We start from the raw sequence: 22,815 nt of genomic DNA, 5'->3' as shown, positions 1-22,815 counted from the left end.
GAACGTCGGATAAGATCAATTTAAAACTAATTGAAATATGCCATTTTTCTCACGCGGATAAATTAATCATTTCCAAAAAGAAGAAAAACAAACAAATAAGAAGTACGGGAGGAGCGGACGTTTCTTGGGCTGATCGGTTTCCTTCGCGGATTTACGTTTTTTCTTTTCTTTTTTTTTCCGTACCGTGCGAAAGTAGTGGCACACGTCAGGCGAAAGGAGTTAAAACGTTAGCAGCCTCGGTGCGTAACATAAAATGGCGTCGATCGCGTCGTTGCGTTTCCTTCTTTTTCCCCTACGATACAACTCTTATACTATAGGTAATTTTAAGCTCAACTAGACACTTTAAATACAGTTAATTGGACATGTAAAATCTTTACAAAAATAAAATAAATAATCTGAATAAATACGAATATAATAATATTACAGTTAGTCAATAAATTATTACGTAGGATTAAGAGTGTGGGGGCACGGATGGCTCGTCGAGAGATTTCAATTCTCGCGTTCGACGTGTGTTTCGGATAAAATTACGCCGTCGTGTTGTTCCATTTTTTTTTTTGCTCGCGCGACACATTATCTATGCGCAAAATTTCCCTTTTCTGTCGCTTTTTTCTCTTTTTCTGTTTCTCGCTCGACGCGAATAGTCTAAGTTAAAGCGCGAATACTGTATTTCCTTGTGTACTTAGGATATAATACCACTGCGGTGCACAAGCTCGTTTAGACGGATTCCCTTTGAATCCCTTTCTCTCCTTTCGGCTTAAACTTCTTTCACGTCTTGTTCCCTTCTCTTTTTACATTCCTCGATGAAAATACGTACGAATCGCTTGCGGACATAGCTGCTTTAGAATTTTCAAACACGAACGAAGTAACTGCATTTTCAAAGAAACAAAAAAAGTTGGAAGAATGGAGATACACTGCTCTGTCGATAAAAAAGGAAAAAAAAAAAACTATCGTAGATTTAATTGTATATCGAATATATGACCGAATAAAAATCACTTTACGAGATAAAATTGAATACCGCGTTGTATCAGATAAGAAAGGAATAAAAGGAAGTCTGATCCGTTAAAATGTTAGATCGAGTCGTTCGATGATAAAGTACTACGAACGAGAGAAAAAAAGTTGATCCCGTAGACGGAAAAAGCACGATGAAAAGATAGAGACGGAGCAGCTACACGACACGACGTGAAAGAATTCGTAAAGGAGAAACTACCACGTAAGACTTTGTTTCATGATGAATATCTCAGCGAAGGGTAAAGATGTCATTTCGGGACTGGCTGATCTTCATGATCTGTCACTTTTCTACCCATCCTCTCATGCGTTACGATTATACTTCGGGCATGTATGTACGCGTACCAGCGTTAAATCCATGCCAACACGAATTGTGTGTTTGCGGCACAATAGTGCACCACTACGGCGGCGAAAGCCAATGGGCTGATCGTACGACTCTGCTTCCTGGCATTCTCTCTCCCCGGGTCGTTCTCGCTGGAACTTCATCGACGAGGATCGACGACCTTGGTGTATATATATATATATGTATATTATCGACGAGACTCGTTGATGATTTCCCTCCGATCTCTGTCTCGAAGTCCACACGAATGGTCAACTCGATACAGATAGATATACGCGCGCGTACACTTTTTCGCGATCCGACGATACGGGATATCCGTCGATTTCACAAAACAAGTAGATGTTCCACTGGATGATCCGACAGATATACCGGCTCGTCGCCGTGGAGACATATCTCACTGGAACCGGGACAGATAGAGTAGAGCCCACGGCCTGCTTGACAGAACACGCCTTGGCTTTACTCTGTTGTTACCCACTTTCCTCCCGAACCTCATGACGAAACCTGGCCGTCCAGATTCAGCTGTTCCGGTTTCCTGAGATGGGCGAGTCGACGCCTAGTAGCCCTTCTTCGGCTTCCGCCTTGCCATCCTCAGGACTGCAGGTCACGGCGCAAGTGTTCGAACACCTGCACTACGTACTCCAGGCCGTTCATGTAGTCCCGAAATATCAACCAGTCGCGGAGATTCCGATACGTTTCCGACGATGACACCGCGCGGAATTCCGACTTCATGATGTCGCGTGTCACGTCTGGTCGTGACGACAATTGCCGCTCCACCAGTGCCACTTGCAGCTCGCAGAGAACCTGAAACCGCAAATTTCTTAACATTATAGGTTGCTCTCTTTGGGACGCGTTTTGTTTCTTTTCGTCAGTGTCTCGAATGAGAAGGAACGTTAATTGGATATTTTTTTAGAGCTAACGAAAAAGTTGGTACGTGGGTATATTCATAGCTGAGTAATTGAACAAGTTTGCATCTCTTCTTTGGCGAAGGAATATTTGGCGGAGTATTTGAAAAATATGTTGATTTCTCCTCGAAGGTGAACAAGTGAGACCGGACACAATAGGTAGAAGTCAGAGAAATCGAGTCAGTTTTTCATCTCGCGGTTAGAATGTTCAGGTACATTGGTGTTTTGCGACAAACTCGTAAAATCTGCCAAGTGTCGTTTTTTATCGCGTTTTGCGACAATGGAAGGTGGCGTGATTCAGGCTAGTAGCATTCGGTGAGATGGGTACCATTGTGAAAGTTTGTCTTTTTTTTTTTTTTTTGGCGAAAATGAATATTGCAATTCGAACAAATCAAAGGTGCATATTTCTATGGTAAATGTAGACTTACCGTTCGCAGCTTATACTCGGTGTCCTTAAATTGCTTGCGAAACTTAAGTTGGAGATCTTCTTGGTCCCAAACTATTTGTTCCAGGCCCACTGCATACTTTTGCATGTATTCGTAAGCATCGATCAGGGCTGTGTCAAGCTATACAAACGTTAAATAATTTTTCATATTACACTTTCATTTCAGATGTCGTTTTAAAAGTAAGTTAATACACGGAAGATTTTTAAACGGATTAATGTAAACATTGGTTCAATTCAAACAATGTCTAACGATATTTGAACGAATAGTGTCTGATGGTTAAAATTCAATTTTTAAGTTACTGTTATAAGTAACAATTGTAACTCAGAAGTTAATATGACTTTAATAGAAGTTAATTATTTCTTCATTATACTTAATTATATTCGGACAACTCTATACAATGCCTAGGAATATTTAAACAAAAACAGTGTCTGACGTTTGAAATGAAATTTTTAACTTATTATTATAAGTGAGAATTGACCCGCTAATTTACCAACTCGGTTAACTCCACCAAACAGAAAAGTAAAGAAATTGAAATTACATACATCAAGCACTAAATTTTTTATACCGTTGCATTAAAAAATTACTTAGAGCTAAATTCTCATAAGCGTTCGAATTGAATTATTACAACTATTTACTTTAGAGTATGGAACCAACCACATTAGTTTCCGAAAGAAATAATTTATTATTCTGTCATTTAGCGCTGTTTAGACTAATTATTAAGGAAATTTATCGACAAGTGGTGCAGCAATAAAATTTCAAAAAATTGAAAAAGCAGAGTTAACCACTTTGGCCTGTGAAAACGGCTCAGTTACAACGTTCACCGAATATTTATTTCTACTATCCTCGTTATTCGTAATCCTGCAAGCAAATAGAGAGAGAAGAGAAAGAAACGAAGAAACAAATCAATATCCATATATACCTCTAATTTGTCGAGGTACTCCTGTTCCAGCTGTTCTCCTAGTTGTTTGGGAATTTCTTTTGTTCCAGGAAGCCAATCGTAATGGTGGTCCTTAAACGTCGAATGTAAATCAGCGAAATCAATATTGAATGTTTGTTTAGCCTGTAAAATCACGACAGAAAATTGCCGGTGTAAATAAAAGTATCTTTTTTTCTTACTGAAAGAGAATTGTAACAGCATATAAGTAAATAAGATGAAGAGAGCACCCATCGTCGTCGTTATCCGTCCTTCGATGCAGAAACATTCGTAAAAGTAATCGCTCTATTTATCCAACGATTCTCAAATTAAATCGATTTTCACAACGTTACGTTACAACTATACTCTGCCTTTATACGTGTTACACATGACAGCTTTTTACGTCTCTCTCTCTCTCTCTCTCTCTCTCTCTCTTGAAGAAACAAGCAAATCGTCTCTAACTTGATCATCTTCATGGTTAAACATCACGCAACGAATAATATCGAAGTAAAGTTGCGATCTTCTAGCAAAACCGATAATTTCACCGGCGGACGAAATGGAACAATACAAGTGAAAATGAGTATAGGAGAGGAAACGGGGAGGCTGTGGTTCAGGCACAATGTAACGAAGCTCTTAACGAACGGAGAATATTTTCTTCAAGCTAACTGTTATGTTACCGGGCAAATAACCTATATTCGCACGTTAAAGGTACCAATGATCGGCCATGAAACGCGAGATGTCTTTATTTGGAGAGTTTGCGCCAACTGGTTTACGTTGAATTAGCGGCGGTTCATACATATGCAAAAATGTTTGCACAGCTCCTTTATTACGAGAGTAGTATGGTTCAATAACAGGTTAGCGGGTTTAGTCACCGATTAAACAGGCAACCAGCGCCTCTCGTTCACGATCGGGGCACGATCTCGATCCTCGTACGATGGGAATATAGACGAGCTACACCGACGAATGAGTAAACTCAGGCTAGTATCGCAGAAGCCATGCGAAGAACACGCGCCTAACTCGAGCTACGTTTCACGACAATTTTTCAGAATTTCCAAGCGGATCACTGTTACTCGTGAGACGTCAGCTTTTCATTGAAGAAAATGCTGTGAATCGTTGGAAGCGTTCAGAACGCGGTGCAAACCTGGAATAACTGGTCGAAAGGAAGTGAAAAGCTTTGTTTGTGACACCAGTTGGGGGGATGTAGCGTGAGAGTCGAGGAACCGCACGCTTAGGGTAGAAGGATCTAAGGCGGTCGCAAGGTCGCGAAGAGAAATTCTTGTTAGGATCTTCGGTTTGTCGCAATCGTGACTGGAGAGGAAGTTGAACGATGCTTAAAACCGCGATAAAAGTGTAACCTGATATATTTTCGATATAGTAGCGTTTGTATAGGCGATTGGGTGTCGTTAATCTTCGAGATGGTTCGATCAAACTTTGTAATTCGAGAGTTGCTTCTGATTAATGGAGCGGCACTTTAGCATCAACTATGTGTTACGTTTAGTTATGGTCTGTTGTCGATGCAACGAATGTTGTAGTACAAATTTTTACGAGTGAGAATTTTCGGGTTTACGAGGCCTGTTGATTGGTAGTGATATCTATCGTCGGTGACTTTGAACAGCTGCGATATCGGCGAAGCTTTGGGCACGTTTGATTTTTTGTTTAAATATTGTAACGAAAGTTTCGATTTTGAATGTGTTATTGCACTAGAAAATTATGGAAGTCATCGATTGAGTCTGTGCTTACGTTCTGAAATGGCTGTTTTAAATACGTACCGATTGAATTATCTCGCGTTTATATAAACACCTATAGGGGACTGTGAGAGAGACACAGCGATGTTCACTTGTTTTTATCATATTGCTGCAATGTCGAAAACAACTTATTAATCAACTCGCTGACTGTCTTTTCGAAGTCTTTTATAGCAATTCGTCACCAGAACCAAGTTCGCCCTTCGCCCTAAAATCCTCCTAAATGCTTGTACAAAATCCCTTACCAAAAAGATAGCAGTTCAGTTATTCGAGCACTCGTCTCAGTTGAGACGAATTTGTCATAATAAATTCGCGTGTACCGAGTATCACTGCTGAAATATACATTATATCGTTAAGATATAATCGGTGTCTGGTTTTTTACTCGAAATTTTCGATCCACCCCCAGAAGATTGTATCTTACGTCTAGTTTGCCAAAAATGGACACACGAGAAATAAGAGTTGTTTAAAATCGACTATTCGTAGTTACCCAAACCTCAGTCCACTCGTAGAAGAATTTTGTTTACGTTCAAATATGTACGAGTGTCGATTTAGTAGATAAATAACTAATGCTTGGAACGATCAATAGCCGAAGATTAATTAGTGCTAATATTACCGGCTTAATTTATTCATTCTCCCTTATCATCGAACGTGTCTTCGACCTCGCATCTTGGACCAGCTGGCCCGCAGAGAGATAACATAGTTATCCGAGCCCTTATCTGGCCCAGGAATGGAAATAATCATCACGCGATACTACTCTCACGACCTGCAGACTGCGATAATACTCCGACAAGCAAACAACATTCCTGAGAACTACTCGGCTGCCAGGAATAACGTACTCGATAAATTGTTCATCATCAAAAGTAGCGTCTAATATCGTCAATGAAGACTTCGCGTATCGCGTTTACAAACTTGCGTGTCACAGGAGTGTCTGAAGGATTGACAAGTTGCAGAACATCTCTCGCCAGATCTACGCATGCTGATCGAGAAAATCCGAAAGGCGAGCAAGTTATAGTAGACGTCTTGCGCGTTAAATTCGCAGATCGAATTTGAAGGAAAACAAGGGCAAACGAAAAGTGTGGGAATCACGAAACGAGACTCACACTAACACTACCGCAACGTCTTAAGTGGCGTGTATCTGGAGTTAGCTGTCTTCGATCAGTAATCGATCCTTTTTCATACTCAAATAGTTACGAAACCCTCCAAGAGGACACGGATACTTCACAACATAGAGATCTCTTATTGGAAACATTAAACACAATGATTCGAACTGGGCGGTCCATGGTTGTATCACGAACTGTTATTATCATCGGCACACGGATAATATTCATTGTTGCAGAATCTTGGAGTACACACATATTGCCGGTTTTTCAACCAAGTCTCGAACGGCCAATTAAATAATTTTACGATTATGTTACACGAAGCCGGGTGTCTCTGTGTTAAAAATACATTAAAACGTATCGTTACACGTTCATATTTCTCAATTGATCATCCTACCACCATTTTTTTTCTTTTCGTCCGGAATTAAAATGTTCAGATAAGCTGCTCGAATTCCGTCTGCTCGTTTAATAGCTTGTTTTTCATCTCGATCCCGACGCTTGTTAGTTAAACCACTGGCTTCTCTATACAATATATATATATACACACACGCACCTTCGACTTGCAGAGAACAAGGAACTTGTAATGCGCCTTTTAAAGGTCATGTTTTATCCATCTTGGAGCGAACAGGTCGCGAATATCTGCAGGTCAGGTGAAATGTGTGGGTTTCTCGTATTGCTGCTCGTTTCAAGGCAATCACGAAGAGGTTTTAGCGAGAGAACGGATAGAAACGGGAGAAGAAAAAGCGAAGAATGAAAGGAATTGTCGCTAACAACCACTGGCGGCGAGCAAATCTGAGACGCGGGTCTTTTGTGCCTCGTAAAAGTCTCCTCGGCCACACCAGGGCACGAATAATCGTAAAACCGGGCTGAAAACTGACAGGAAGTAGGCTGGCAAGAGTAGGTATGGTCTCTGCGGTACTCTCGAGGACCCGTCAAAATCAATTAGCCTCTCAGTCTTTCTTCTAGCACGGCTTCACCGCTCCACCGCTTATTAGAAGTTATAAAATTTCGGTGCGACGGCCTCGAACTGATCGAATGGCTTGCCGAGGCTCGCGACTCCACGAGACACAAAGGAAACGCTTTGTACCGATGAAAAATCTTTCCTATTTCGAAACACCATTTCTTTCCCTCCACTCAACTTCTCCTTTATTTCTCCAATCTACCCAAATCCGTTGGAATTTCCACGCGAAACTAGATACAACTCTAAATCGTAAGAATTGAAGAATTTTCGAATAGTTAAGAAATAACAGAGAATCTACTGCCAGACCAATCGACCACAAACTGTGTTGTTGAAATTTTTCATTTTTCTATATTGAATATTATTATGCAATCGTAGTGGTACGTGAAGGGTATGCGAATGAACGGGCAGCTAATTAATTTTCCCAGATGAATTTTTATAAGGGAGCAAGAGAAATGGGAGTTTGAAAGAAGTTAGCAGCGAGGCGTATTTGAAAAATGTGTCACATCGAATGAAACCGTACGGATCGTCATCCAGCCTGTGCCGACTAGCAGAAAATACATGTCGTAGTGCGTACTGAATGTATCGAGGCGAGTAAATGCACTGGCGGGTTGTATATCCGGTCTGCGCTTTAGTATGCAGGTAGAGTGCCGGTGTGGTGTATAGATGCCCCATCCTTGGCGGGGAGGGGGAGCTTCCGATTCTGATTTATTGGAATCCTCCACTTCCGATATTTTATCCGATTCCTTCACGTACCGACGCGCATATACGCGACTCGTAGACGTCGGACTTCCTATCTACGAAGAACAGAATATCGGATATGTAATCACGCACTCTTACGAGCATTTCACAAGGACGCGTCGTAGAAATTATCGTGTTTACCGTGAAAATTCTACTTTTCCATCTCTCCCGTTAAAGGTTCAAAATTTCACGTGTTGAACCATTTCGCTAATTAGCAAAATTGAGAATAAATTATTTCTTATCGATGCAGCTGTTATCTCGACGAGAAGAATGGCACAAAATGTTACACTCGCGGCCTAATTTTCCAAATTAGATAATAATCCAAAAGTATTCGGATTGAACACAGCGAAGAATATTTGTGTAATACGGTAATTCGACGTAACCTCGATTCGTCTGTATTAAAATAGGAAAATTGCGTTGAACTAGCAATACGCAATCCTAAGGTACAATAAATAACGATTCGCGACTAAAAAGTATCAATCTAATCTCTTTATAATTAACCGATAGAAAGGCAAACATATAAAACTGTTAAACGAACCGAACATCCTGGATCCTTCACGAGTGACAAGATTTCTAAAGAAAGGACTTGCGTATGGAAATGGCACGGTAAAAGAGGCAAGAAGCGACGGCAATCTATTTCACGAAACTTCTTTGCGCTTCGATATCCCCGACTATTTAATCTATCTTCCCTCCGCAGAGTATCTGCCGACGTTGAAACGATAACGATAACTGGAAGGTGACGTCATTGGACCACCAGACAGTGCGTCGCCTAGAGTCGGTATCAACAGGAACGTCCTCAGAGGCCCCCAGTCGACCCTCTCTTTCTCTCTCGTGGCTACTTTGAGAAAGTTTGGATAATGTTTTGAGAGAAGGTAAAAATGATTCTGCACTGTTGAAACAAGGTTCGTCGTGAAGTGACGCAATTTCGTCGCGCTGGTGAACGACGTTTTCCCAAGAAGGGAGAGGAAAAGAAAGAGAAGCGGAGAAAGAGAAAGACTGTTAGCGAACCAAACGGTATCGGATTATGCGCTGACTTAGAAAACATCGGTATCAAGTATCGTGAAGCGATTATGTAACGGTGACTTTGGTGGGGCCACAGGGCGGAACGAGCCCTATACGTACGGAAAGACACACAAATACCCTTTATGGTCGCACGCGTTGAATGCTAATCCCGTCGAGCGTGGGTTCCACTAAGCAAAATATTCGCGGTAAAATCGTCTTCTCAACGAAAGTTCCCCAGTGAACATTCCCCACTAATAAAATTCATACAGTTACTCTTCCAACATTTCTCTCTGTGTCAATTCACCTTCGAGATATCCTAATCGGTAATAGTTTACCAGCACTCCAAGTTTCAAGGCTCATTTCATCCCCTAAAAGAGACTATCAACAGCTAAAAGGACGCAGGTATCTAATATTTTCGAATTCTCCAGCTGGCTGCAAAATTTTGTCGGAATCAAAGTGTGTCAGTTGAGCGATGTTGGCACAATTTACCGCTAATTGTCGTTTCGTTGACAACATTCACAAAGGGAGTATTGAAGGGTGAAACGTATCTTCTTAAGGACACGATGTAATTTATACCGCACGGTGCAGTTTTTGATATAATAGGAGAAACAGGAAGCGCATAGAACGGTCGACATGGATGAGTCAGGTGAATCCAAGAATTCGGCGCAAGAGTTAGAGACCCGGAATCATGTTGACACGTGTGCATGGTGCATAACTAGGGAGACAAGCTTAATCTGTCCGAAAAAACGAGAGTAAAGTTTCGCGTGTGTAACCGTACCTTCGATCCTGCGGTTTCCACGTCTCTTTTTTCGGATCGTTTCAGAAGAGGAACCTTGAGCAACGAGAGGCCGAACCAGGTCCGTGATTTATTGTCCTTGGTTAGAGATAATAAGGCCCGATCGGCTGGGAAGATTCTTTCGAAACGAAGGATCTCCGTGCGCGGTCGCACGGATCTATTTTTTTTCCTCCTCAGGATCACTTACATATTTGAAAATATTCGCAAAAAAAAAAAAAAAAAAAAAAAAAAAAAAAAAAAAAAAAAAAAAAAAAAAAAAAAAAAAAAAAAAAAAAAAAAAAAAAAAAAAAAAAAAAAAAAAAAAAAAAAAAAAGAAAGAAACGCTTGGTGAAGGAGCTACCTGCCTGCCACCGCTCGGGCGAAAATATTACGAATGACAACGAGTCGACGTTACACGTTCGATACTAAAATCGAACACAGTTTTCCTCGCGTTCGAGGAATTTTCTTTCCATCGTGTATCTCCCACTGTGCAATTACGCGTAATAAAAAAATACGCGTTACGTTTGCAATAAGAGAAACGGAGTAATTTCGTCGCGGTCGCTTTCCAACTTATTCTGCGGGAAAAGTACTCGGCGATCGAATAATCGAATCGTTTGATCGTTACCGGCAGATTCCGTAACGAAAATATGTTGTTTTTTTTTTGAGTGAAAAAGATGTTAACAATGAGCGACACTTGCTTGAAATATAAACGAATAAAAATGTACAGTAAAGAAAATTTTATGTAACAGCAAACTGAAATTAAAAAATGCCTCCTTTTTGTTGAACATTTTTAAGCAAATGTTATTCAAGTAATCTAGCAGCGATTATTAGCAAAAGTAAATCTCATAATTTCCGTAATATTACCAGAGTGACTATCGATCCTTTTCAAATTTCATTTTCACCTACAACATCGACACGCCTCACTTTCATTTTCTCCGTGCGCATATTACAATTTATTCCCTTTTAACCGAAACAATATACACGTATCGAGATATGAAAATTCTCAAGCCAAATGATGGTACGAAAGCCGCGAAAAACAAAGGTGGGCACGATATCAAAACCAAAAGTGTATTCTTGAGCGGCTACAAAAGTCGACTTGTAAGTCGAAGATCTCTTTCGAAGGTCTGTGTGACTCTACGATCAACGTCCGTACGACCGGAAGTACTGCCATAACTGCCTTCCGCTCGATGTCCCCTTTCCCCGTCCGATCCCCACCAGAAGTCACGTCGGTAATTATTGAACCATTGATGAACTTAATCTTCGTCTCCTATCGTCGATATAGCGCGTGAGTAGATCACGCCTGTAGAACGCTGTTCCGACAGATTCGAGCTTATGTTTTTCTTTTTCTTCTTCAAAACGTTTCTCCAGAAGGACGGATAGGTGATTACGCTCGCGAAACGAAGAGACAGAAGAAAGAAAGAAGACGAATAAACGACGTGTAAGTACTCACGTAATCGTCGCGAAAAAGCTCCGCGTGCATCAGTGCCGTTTTCGCCTGAACAACAACTTGATGGAGAAGCTGCAAGTCTGTTAGCTGCACCACGTCCAAATCACCGGTAAAGTCTTCGGCGGCAAGGCCACAGGGATTTACCCACTTCGGGGGCGAGCTCAGTCGTCTATCCTCGAGGGTCATTGTCGGAGCGCTGTGCACCGAGACCACGAGCAGGGTCACCAGAAGACTGCCTAACCCTGAAAGTCAAATCGAAGAACGAAATGATTACACGGATAACGTAATACGGGGGGACGTTCGAAATTTCTGATCTCGCCGTTTACTACCGTTAATTGGGCACAGTGAAAGAAAGTAGCGAACGATCGAAGTAAGCTTCTTTGTACCTTGGCTCGACGTTAAAGACAGGTGTAAGGATACTTTAACAACCGGTTAAACATCGGGAGGGGAATTCAGTGAAGTAAAATCGTAACATCGGCACTATGTGCAACCGTATCCTGTAAATACGGCGGTATCACGTTAAACGGGCACTTTTTAGCACGATTCGCGTTCAGCATGAAATAGCAGAATCGTGTAGAGAGAAAGAGTTAAGAGTTGATGTTAATTTCATCGGTGTCAGTGGTGTGTATTCCAATTCCCAATCTTATTTCCAATTCATGACTAACTGCCGCGGTACATTATTAACGGAATTGACCGTGTATTAAGAAGAAGATAAGAGAACCAGCTCGTGTGGTTGAGTAGTAATCAACGATTTGACGTGAGACTCTCGGGAAAGATGCCCTCGAGAGAAATCCCCGAGCTTCCGGCTTGTTGCATCTACCTTCGCCGTGTTCCCTCCACCCTCGGATGTTCTCTCCGCCGATAGTAAGCGCCTAAATGGTAGATTTCGATCGAGGCCGTCTTATGATCATCTGGCAGTTTCGGGATCACCGCTCGTCGAATTACATCCACACGAATTCGTCGTCGCATTATTTCACGAGTTACGACCCTTGATGAGGGGCCTGGGATCACGTGCACCGCTACGACGACAAACCATCACCAGTCGCGTACGCATTCGGAAGATGTATAACCACCGCGGTCTACCGTGTACAAATCCTCTTTCTCCGTTTAAACGTCGCCGTCTTTCTTCCATCATGTTGCCAAGTATATGCACGCTTCAAGCGTATACCTTTATGTTTCATATGTAACGCCGATGTCTAACCGATATACACATATATGTAGGTGTACACCGCGCCGCCGTCTAAACAACGTTATTTCCCATCGAACTTATATCCCTGGTAAACAAACTTTCACAAATATCGATGCTTTTCATCGTTTGCCCGAAATTTATTCGATATCCTCGCTCAACAATTTCTCTTTATTCCACGATAAACGTGTGCGAGAATTGGTGGAAAATGAAGAAAAGAGGTCGTTGTGGAGAGATTGTTGGTTCTCGCGTAACGGTCGGTATCTACGGCTAGAAAAAATCTAGGTATGTTGTGCTATCGTGCGCGGGCGTTAACGAATTTAATTTTAATGTGCAGCAACGCGTGATGAAACGTGCACGACGGACGCGTTCCCGAGTCGCAAGGAGAAAAATAAGCGGACGGAGAAAGAGAGAGAAAGATACAGCGAAAAAGAAGTGACGCGGCGGGGGCGGCGAGGAGGGGTGGTGAGCGGGGCGGAGGGCAGGGAGACACCTCGGACACTTAACGCATATTAATGAGCGGCTTTTAAGTGCGTTTCGCGTCTCGGTGAGAGAGTAATTTGCCGTGGGGAAGTTTACACCCCGAAATAACGGCGAAACGCGTGTCTGAATAGGTAGACTTCTTCTAAACACCCTTTCTGCGTTGGAATATCTCCGAGAAACAGAGATTGTTTAACTCGGTTCGATTCGACGACGGACAGAAATGTACGACGACGATGAAATAGAAGGCACGCGCCTCGACCTTTAATCAGCCAGATTGGAGTGGAATTTCGTGGAGGAATAGATAGGTCACACATGGTACGTACGAGGCTCGCAGGAAGTTTCGATGGAAAGTCACGTGAATTTACTCGTACTCATTTGCATCGACACGTGAGTTCGACGATAAGGGGAACGCGCATGCACCATCGGATTAATTTTGCCGCTCGATTGGTCGCGGTACGTAGGTACGCGAAGGCGATGCAAGCGAAGCAAAGGCGGCGACGACGACGACGACGACGACGACGACGACGACGACGACGCGCTGCTTCGCGCGCGAACGTTTTCGCGTTTCGGTGAATTTCACGGTGCGGAATGGGTAAGAAAACGGACAATTCAGTGGAACGACGATTAAAACGGATAAATGCGCAATTAGGATCGAGCTAGAGCGTGGAAACGATATCGTTAGGCGCACGATTTTCCGTTACTATGCTCGAAAAACCGTGTACTTGGGGAAAAAGCGCCTATTCAATAATGCGGCAAGTATTTTTATCGTACCAGAAGTTGCCATGATTCAGGTAAATGATCTCAACGGTCTACGATTATATTTCCTTACTTGTCGCTTGTATACGCATCGTGTACTTTCTCCCGTTTCTTTAATTGCGCCACGTTTTTGCGCCACTGAAACTTAATTGCTATACGATATGTCCTCCGTGACCGGCCAAATTTGTCCGAGAAGGGAATTACGATGATAGGCGCTCTTTCGAGTAAGTTCGCATTCTTAAGCTGTAAAAAAATCCAAGGAGCCACCTGTGGGCTTGTAATGTGCAACCTTGCCAACTGGTGTGTGCATCATCGGATTTGCTTCGTGTTAAACGTACACCGATACCGTTTCCTTATCTCCTACACACAAATGTGTTTACCTGTGTACCGAGTGTATCCATATTTGAAAAGAAATTCTACTCTTTATTTAGAAAGTGAAACCTCCTCGATCAACGTTACACATGTCAACCTTCAAAACTTCCACGTGAAACCTGCTTTTTATCCCACGTATAAACCACCGGCGAAATATCTACCGATGAATTTTAATCAATTATCAAAATGCATGTGAATCGAATGGAGAATATTCTCCAAGAGCTGAATGACTCGATGAAACCGATCCCATGTTCTCTCTTCGAATCCCACGATTCATCGTGAAGAACGTTTAGTTAGGTGGTCATCTAACGGTCAATACTCGCATCTTTTGTACTTTCGCCCCGTGTGGCCTGGATGGTGTCGACGGTACAGCTAGGACCTACCTCAACGACCACGCTCGGCAACAGCGTTCCAACGAAATTCCTGAGAACCCGCGGCTGCATGGAAAAAAGTAAGACGCGCAAAGTCAGTGGACACCGGTGCAAGGTGCATCTCTGCTGTTGGCTGGCAAGAAGATGGTGAAAAATGCGGTAATGACGCACTGTCTTCGCATTGCTCGCGACAATTATACCCCATTACACCCGTCCCGTCACCCCCTTATCATCCAGATCGTGTCCATGCCCAGACCGGAGTGCGTTGCGGTAGGTCGCCAGTGCGTGGCAAGTGTATACGTTCGTCGATTTGTTGTACGCCCTTTTCTACCTATCGTTCATTCTTTTCCGATAAACACACTTTGCATAACTGTCCGTGTTGCACACCACGACCCCTCGATACCGAAGAAATTTCGAATTTAGGGGACGGTTCGAGTTGGAACGTCTTCGAGAGACTTCAGCTCGTCTCGACTCTATCTAATTGTGCAGAATTCTTGTCTAATTTCACATGGAGAATAACCGTGACTTAATTCTGAGCAACTATCGGCTGATTGTGACACAGGAAGGAGTAAAACTTGGCTGGGTGACGCATCGAAATTTGACGAACCGACGAGGTATCAGCGGGAACTCTGTGGATTCGCGAGTATTCCACAGGTGGGTGTGCCACCACGCGCATGCCGCAACCGGAATTGATGTCACATTTTTCGCTGATTTCGTGTCAAACGCGTCACTCGAGAGGCACATCTATGTTACATTCGATGGAAAATCTAGGATCGACGAAGTGGTGCAGGTAGAAAATTGAATATCGCCTGCCACCTGGCTAATTCTGAACAAAAGAACGAACGACAAGGCATCGATAAGGAGGACCATTGCAAGAAAGATGACTAATGCGTTCATCGACTTGTTCAAAAGTGACGTCAAACCACGAGAGAAAATGCCAGCAAGGACAATGGATCGGGAAAAAATCGTTATATGATCACGTTTGCTAAGTATGTACCTGCTACATTCGAGTCGAAAAGCGTGGACTATCTTTCGTTTTCACGATACGTCACTTTTTCGAATTGATACAACTTGACGTCTACAAGACAGGATTGGTTGATATAAATGTTGCTCGGTACGCGATTGAAACAGAAAGTCGCAACAGATCGTAGCAGTCGATTCTTCCTTCCAACGATTCGTTTACTACGATGAAACTTAAGTCTCCTAATTGCAGAAATAATTGACATCGAACTTGAACTCTGTACCTGCTTCTTTCTTTCTTCTTTTCAATAGTCGCGGAACCCCACCTATCAGAGGTAAAAGTGTCGAAGACACGAAGAAGAAAAAAGAGCTGGCGAAAGATGCTGAACGATCATTACGTAAGAAAGCATTGATTTTACGTGAGTCAGCGTCAGGTGTGTATAGATGTGTATTGCAGTCTGAACGAACAGAGACGTAAAGCGATAATGAATGACATCTATACCGATATTCGTTTTTTTCAGCTAACTGTAACTCGCTAGACGGCAACTTATGTGTGTCTCCGACACGGGACTCGACCGGTGCAGATTCACAGGTGATTACTCCAGGTATTCATCGAACAATTTCCAATGCACAACGAGAGATGGAGGTTTTTCTTTATCGACGTTAATTAAACTTCCATTCTCGTACAAAATCGACCGAGGAGTGAAAAGTGACCAGACGGTGACTGGTAGATTCGATCGTAAGTGAATCGATCGGGATAACGAGAGTGACAGTTACGCGAAATTATAGAAACGGTTGGAGGAAAAAAAAGTGTGAAAATGTAATCGTACGAGTGAAGCAAGAGTATCTCGAGCTGTATCAATTCGAAGAATCCATTGTAACCGGAAAGAGGATGCACTTTGACAACAAACATTCGGGCAAGATAAAACAATGCGGTGTAATTTCTATAATATTTCAGCGAATCGAACGTCTCAAACTTTTTCCGTCAAGAAGACAAACATGAAACTAAATATTCTATAAACTAAAAAAATTCCCTTAACAAGGATCGAGTTGACATCTGTTCCAATGGATCGCCACAAACGTTGCAAGTAGAAAAACAAGGCAAAACGACATAGTATTTCAGCAAGTTGTACCTCAGCGATAGAGATTGATATTTAAAAGAAATTTTCGAGTCGACGAACTCTTCGACAATCGTAAACAACATAGAAAAGTAGGGGGTGGGGGGGGAGAAACGGAGAAGGATGAATGACTATGCACGTTTGGTTGGCAAATCATTGGTACCGAAGTATCGTCGGTGTTCTGTAGTCAGTTAGTTGGACTTACTCAGCCACGTGGTCGCGGTGACGGATGCGTTGCGTCTCGATCGTATCCCTCGATCGTCATAAAATGCAGGTACGAGGCACGAATCACATTGCAAGTGTCTCTGTGTTTGATCACTGTTTTCTATTCTCGGTGAAATGACCGCTGCGTAACGAGGATTCGCCTCCAGTACAGTTTTGTACCGTTTCGTCGACGTTGTCATACTACTGGACGCCGTGGCGTTGATCATGCTGTTCGGCGAGGTACGATGATCGAGAACTCTATGCGAAGTGGTCCTTTGGTCACGGGTCAGAATTGCCTCCATTGTCATTTGTCGATTGTAAGCGTTCGCTGTATCCTCCATAATTGTCATATTCGCATAGCACTTGATCACTCTCGTCGCACGCAGGCACTCGCGGTGTGTGTTTGGCGCGTGGCAGCCAAGGAGTAAGTGAGATGTAGTATCTATCTTCGCGTGTCTCCACACCGATGATGGTACAACCGTACTGTTTACGTCGTGGCCGCCGCGGGTCAGCGGTACCTTGTCATCGAGCAGTGTATGAAATGGGTGGCACCTCTATTTGCCCGCGGGAGAGGGTAGTTCTCGATAAAAAAAAAATATATATATATATGTATGGATATATATATACGAATAACCGAAGGAAAAGACACCAAGTGTCCACTCTGTTCAATCGTAGGACTCGCCGGTTGCTTCAGCTACCGGGAGTGATCACACTTGAAAAACTGTCTGCACAGAATCACAACCCGTTTGGCACTGGTCCTGACACACGCGATGCACTGATTCTTATACGAGGGGGGAAGGGGGTTACGAGAGCTGTCTCAGAGGAAGGCGGAGGAGGGCGCGGTGGTAGGTGGTTAAGAATGTGTGGCGGAGGGGTATACACGTGGAGAGGAAAAAAAAAAAGAAGAAGAATCAGTAGCTTGGTACACCGTTAAGGGTGGCCCGTGCGGCGGCAATTGTGGCGCTTTCTTTTCTTTCGTTTATCGTCCTTTTCTTAGTTTTCCCGGTTGTCTCGGCGGTTATCCCTTTCACTGGTCGTCCCCTCCCCCCCATTGATCCTCGGAGTCTCAGATCTTTTCGACGTTTCTCAGCCCTCCTCTTGGCGGCGGTACCTTGTTAGTGGCACGCTAGTGGGGTAAGGTCATACCATACCGAATGTCAGGAGGTGACTGAGGTCTTCGTCGCCCTCGTCTGGCTGAGTGTATCGAGTGTATCACCTCTCGCCTCTGTCCGAGTTAACCACGGCGCAGAGAAGGTAGGTAGGTAGGTAGGTATAGAAACAGAGAAGGAGAAGCCAGCTATAGGCAGGCGAGCGAGTAGAGGCAGGCTGTTCGTTCGTCGTTATAGTAGGAGTGAACCTGCGTAAGGGAATGGAAGTGGAAGGTGGACTTCTGTCTGTCTGCCTTGCTTGTCGGTAGGTCGTTCTCTTGTCCTCTCCTTCTCTATCTATTGTGTATTCTCTTTCGCGTTCTCTTTCCTCTTTTCCTTCTTCTTCCGCGACACCGGCGTTCTTTTCCTCTTTTATCTCGTGCAGCCTGAGTGTATGACTATCGGTGTATGGTGGTGGCCACTCGGTCGACCGGTGCCTATATACGATTATAAAGGCACCGAAGCACGTGGCCCACACCTCGCTTTCGGTCAATCCTAAGTATCCCCACTATACATCTTCGCCCTTCCTCGATCGCTTGCTATCTTACTCTCTCCCTCTCTCTCTCTCTCTCTCCCACTCTCTTTTTCTCTCACCTCGAATCTCTCTCGTTCTCCTCTCATTACTCCTTGCTTCTCTCCTATTCTTCCTTCTCCCCCCGGCATCCTTTTCCTTTTGCTCCACCGCCTTCTCCGCGCTCTGCCGCCTCCTGTCTCCATCCGCATCCCTCCCCTTTGCTTTACACTCTCCACTGCCGACTCTCCCACCACGCGCAACTCGTGGGTCAGGACTCCACGACTCATTCATAACTCCCCGCGAGCAACCAGCTATCCCCACTAAACGCCCTCCATCAGTTTATCCCCACCTTCCCACGTAGTGGAAGCCGGGCATCTAAACGAAGCGATCTCGACTTCGCCTCACGATCACCCTGCTGGAAGCTCGACGCTATACCGGCACGTTCCGCGGCTCCTCCAACCGTGCCACTCACAGGTGCACCGCGATACCATCTACCACAGATCATTGAACATCGACTAAGTCCTCCGAACGGATGCTACATTTTTATTTCTCTTCTTGCAAACATAGCCCAGTGGGAGGACGTTCCATCGATCCGAGAGCTCTCTGTAACGTTCATCTTGCAAATTTTTTTCCAAAATCCTCATCTCGCTGACAATTGTGCATTTTCCTCGCCGAGTTCCGTTGCTTCGTCTCCGTGTGGTTGAAACAACAATTGCCGTTCTGGAGTAGAACGTTCTTCCAGGTTCGAGAAAAGATCGTCCTCTTGTGAAAAAACGTTCACGTGAATATCCAGCGAACGTGCAAACGTCGAAGAGAGAGAGAAACTGTTGCCGGGGGTTTTACATCTTACATCCGCTTTATCCCGAGGTGAATCGTCGGTGGTATGTCGCCTAGAAGGGAGTCAGGTCCTCGCAGCTGCACGAACGTTCCCGTCGTCGTTGGCACGCGAGCTCTTTTTCCGTACTCGGAACAGAGGACACGTCGTTAACCGGTTCGTTTCCTCCGTGAGAATCAGCGGTGCATTAATGTGTTTTCAGAAGTAAATCCGAGAGTAAATTTTCCGCGGGGGTATCCCGCGACGAGTGAGCAGCGCGTGCGTCATTGACGGTCTGGTTACGCGGTGATTCTGTTTTAATTGCCGAGCCGTTCGACAAAAGACCGCGACGCGTCGTTCGCGAAACTGTGGCAAGCTTGTTCGCGAGCGAGAATTTTGTACGCAGCATCCAACGGAGAACAGGTTCGTTTCTCGAACGTGTGCAATTAATAAGCAGCGACGGCGGCGTGTCTCGCAACTACGTCAAAGCGAGCGTGGACATACATGTGTGTACGTCGGCTTGTACGATACACACTTGAAGGATCTCTGTAGACATAACAACGTGGAACAACGCTAATAATAGAGAAGATGACGATAATAGTAATAATTACGATATCTCGCTGCTCTTGCAACAGCCTGAAGTAATTGCAACCAAGATTGTGGTGATAACAAGCTTGTCGATCGAGTGTTCGATGAAGATGACAATGACAATGAGCGATTTACGTTTATTCGTTTTTTTTTTCTTTTTTTTTGTCAACGAAATGTCCTTTTTCCTTCGAGGAGCGAACTTATCGTGACCGAACGATTTATTTGCATAGTTGTATGTCTGCTCATCTATCGTTAACACCTTGTATCGATGTTCCTGATAATAGGAGTTTTCCTTGATTCAACCTTCTCAATGCTAGTTCACAGTCGACTACTACCAGACACTTGGTTACGTTATTAAAACCAGTATTGCGAGAAATATCTGATGCGCCTGTAATATTAGTTAATAGTTGTAATAACAGTTACTTCAATTGTGAACTTGTCTAAAACGGTGTAGAAATTTTCTTCTGGCAAATTAGACACTTTTGTAAATTTGGAATCGATTAATTCAATTAATTGTGTAGTTTTCCTATCTCAATACCTGCGATCCTCGCTTGAAAGTCACCGATGTTGCCTCTTATTTACTTCCTCGCTCATAACTCGCAACCGTGTGATATCCACTAGCGCTGATACTTCCGGAGGAAAATAATCAATTTTTTTTCTATCCCAACAGAAGCTTTTCCATTTAACCGAATTTTCTCCAGTAACGCTAACAACTTCGTTTCAACTATGCTCGCGTTAAGTTTTCAGGGAATTGTAGAATAATCTTCGCCGATTGTGTCGCATTTTTACCATAAAACTTTCGTTTGCTTTCTTTCCAACCTTCGCCTCTTCTACTTTCAATTTAAAAAAACAACGTGGTGCTCACAGTTTACAAACATTGAAACAGCTAACGCAGAGTTACCATACATACCGTTGTAAAAGATTGATGGCAGAGAAAGGACTCCTGGGTGACTAAACGATTTCTATTACATCAGCTTTGGAAATCGCGTTATGAGTAGGAAAGATCGGGGTAACGGTTTGTAGGTTTTAGTGCCACGTATTATACCGGGTAACGCAATCGTGCCTGATTACACGTGTGACGTCATAGAAGGATCAGACGTCACGGAAAGATGAGACATTTCGACAAGCCGGAGGAGAGAGATTTCGTGGATAAAAAAGTAGGGTAGGGATCGATCTTGAAAGGGGGAAGGAATTTTGTCGAATCAGGGTCAGTCTCCTTCGTCTTCCTTCTACTTTCGCTATTATCGGGTCTACGGTGTAAACTGGTTAGAGCAGAGTGACGTAGCGATTTTCGCAACTGGACTGGCGAATAGTTGCGACAGGATTTCGCGCCTACGAAAGCAAACGTCTACGTTCGGATACGTCACGTTTGATTTTCGGGGTCAAGTGCACAAGAAACGTTGTTCGAGAAATACCGAGGAGTATGACTACGCGTGCATACCACGATCTGTTAGGTATATTGTGTTATATAACGAAACGATAGGCATCTTACCGCGGTGTTACAACTGTGCGATGAGAATTGAACTATCGACGAGATGAACGCGAAAAAAGAGAAGAGGTTGCGTTCGTTGTGCGAGCTGGAATGGAAATTTTTGTCAAATTGGGGAATTGCGATATGACGATCGGCTGAATTGGTTCACACTTTGTTTCGAATTCACGATTATTGGAAGGTTCTTCTTTAGAAAATTTAAAGATGCTTTTCAAATTTGTTTGTTAGAGTGTACTGTTTGCAGGATTCAGTTTTCGAAGAGATACCTAGTTCAATCTTGTTGATCAGGTTCTCACTTCTAATGCTCCAAAGTAACATCAACGATTTTACAATTTTTCTAAAAATTGACCGTCAAATTTTTTAGACGACAATTGCTTTCTTGTACAAATAAACAATAGAGGATAAATTCACCGATGCAAAATATGAACTGGACAGTTCGTAGTTCTTCTAAAAATTGACCACCAAATGTATGAAAATTAATTTTTTAGATAATTGCTACACCTCTGCTACTTGTTCCTTTTAGAAATGCAAAGAACTACGTTTCTCCTGTTTATCCCCTTTCACCTAATCCTGTTTCCGTCAATTTTTCATTCAAGAAATTTCAAACACTCAACGACCCCAAATCGTCAATTTCACGAAATATGTAAATCTGCTTTTCTCTCACATTAAGCGAGCATTCAACGTTGAAATTCTGCCGTGTTCGCCAACAATCTACACGTTACCTTCATTGTTCTGAAATTTCAAACACTCAACGACCCCAAATCGTCAATTTCACGAAATATGTAAATCTGCTTTTCTCCCACATTAAGCGAGCATTCAACGTTGAAATTCTGCCGTGTTCGCCAACAATCTACACGTTACCTTCATTGTTCTATACGATTATCACGAATGGCCTGTTATTGCACCCTCCGAGCGACTCTGCCGCGTTGATCCGATAGTTCAAACTGTCGATTAACGTGATCAAGAGACGTCATAAAAAGGGTAAACATTAGCAGGTCCTCGGTGCACGATTTAGTCATTTAACTGGACTTAATGTCACAGGACCAACTCTAGTCCTTTCTACTATTACTCAACTCTTCTAGGATTATGCGGGTCATCGGCTGGGGAAGTACGCGTGCCGATTCGAACAGTCGTTAATATGTACCTTCTCCTGGAAGTCGTGTCTCGGCTGTCGCGTGCGTACACTCGTACCGTACTTACGCCACGATTCGATCGTGGCTCACGGCCTCGAAAAGACAAGACGTTTTTAACTTGCTCCTCATCACTTCGACCGGGTACACAGATATAGAACATATCTAAAATTCTCACATGTAGGAAACAATACCGTTTTTGCACCATAATTTAGTAAGAATGCAACGTTGATACGTGACTATCGATGAAAAGTGAAAAAAGCTGATATTGTTTTAATTGCTCTACGCATTCAATCACGCGGAACATGTTATTA

The 22,815-nt window shown here is 43.3% G+C and overlaps 1 protein-coding gene across 1 annotated transcript; it reads right to left on the bottom strand.

Annotated features, from left to right (window-relative positions):
- Nucleotides 1-1,933: 1,933 nt before the first annotated feature.
- On the bottom strand, nt 1,934-17,168 carry LOC108575015. The gene is made up of 5 exons (XM_017937708.1): nt 16,820-17,168; nt 11,372-11,610; nt 3,613-3,753; nt 2,676-2,813; nt 1,934-2,146 (listed from the first exon to the last, which is right to left on the bottom strand). Exons 1-5 carry the CDS (start codon nt 17,166-17,168, stop codon nt 1,934-1,936), a joined length of 1,080 nt encoding a protein of 359 aa, XP_017793197.1.
- Between the last annotated feature and the right edge of the window lie 5,647 nt (nt 17,169-22,815).

The sequence above is a fragment of the Habropoda laboriosa genome, unplaced genomic scaffold (genome assembly GCF_001263275.1).
Source record: "Habropoda laboriosa isolate 0110345459 unplaced genomic scaffold, ASM126327v1 scaffold11, whole genome shotgun sequence".
NCBI classification, from domain to species: domain Eukaryota; kingdom Metazoa; phylum Arthropoda; class Insecta; order Hymenoptera; family Apidae; genus Habropoda; species Habropoda laboriosa.
The sequence above is the reverse complement of the archived record's forward strand: the minus strand, read 5'-3'. Positions and strand labels throughout refer to the sequence as shown.

What these genes read in the sequence shown, in the direction of transcription:
- LOC108575015 (XM_017937708.1), bottom strand. Translation starts at nt 17,168, where the DNA reads ATGACAATTATGGAGGATACAGCGAACGCTTACAATCGACAAATGACA. An exon ending in AGCTTTTTCGCGACGATTAC is followed by an intron (nt 3,754 to 11,371) that starts GTGAGTACTTAC and finishes GTGATTTTACAG; the next exon opens with GCTAAACAAACATTCAATAT. An exon ending in AGTACCTCGACAAATTAGAG is followed by an intron (nt 2,814 to 3,612) that starts GTATATATGGAT and finishes ACGTTTGTATAG; the next exon opens with CTTGACACAGCCCTGATCGA.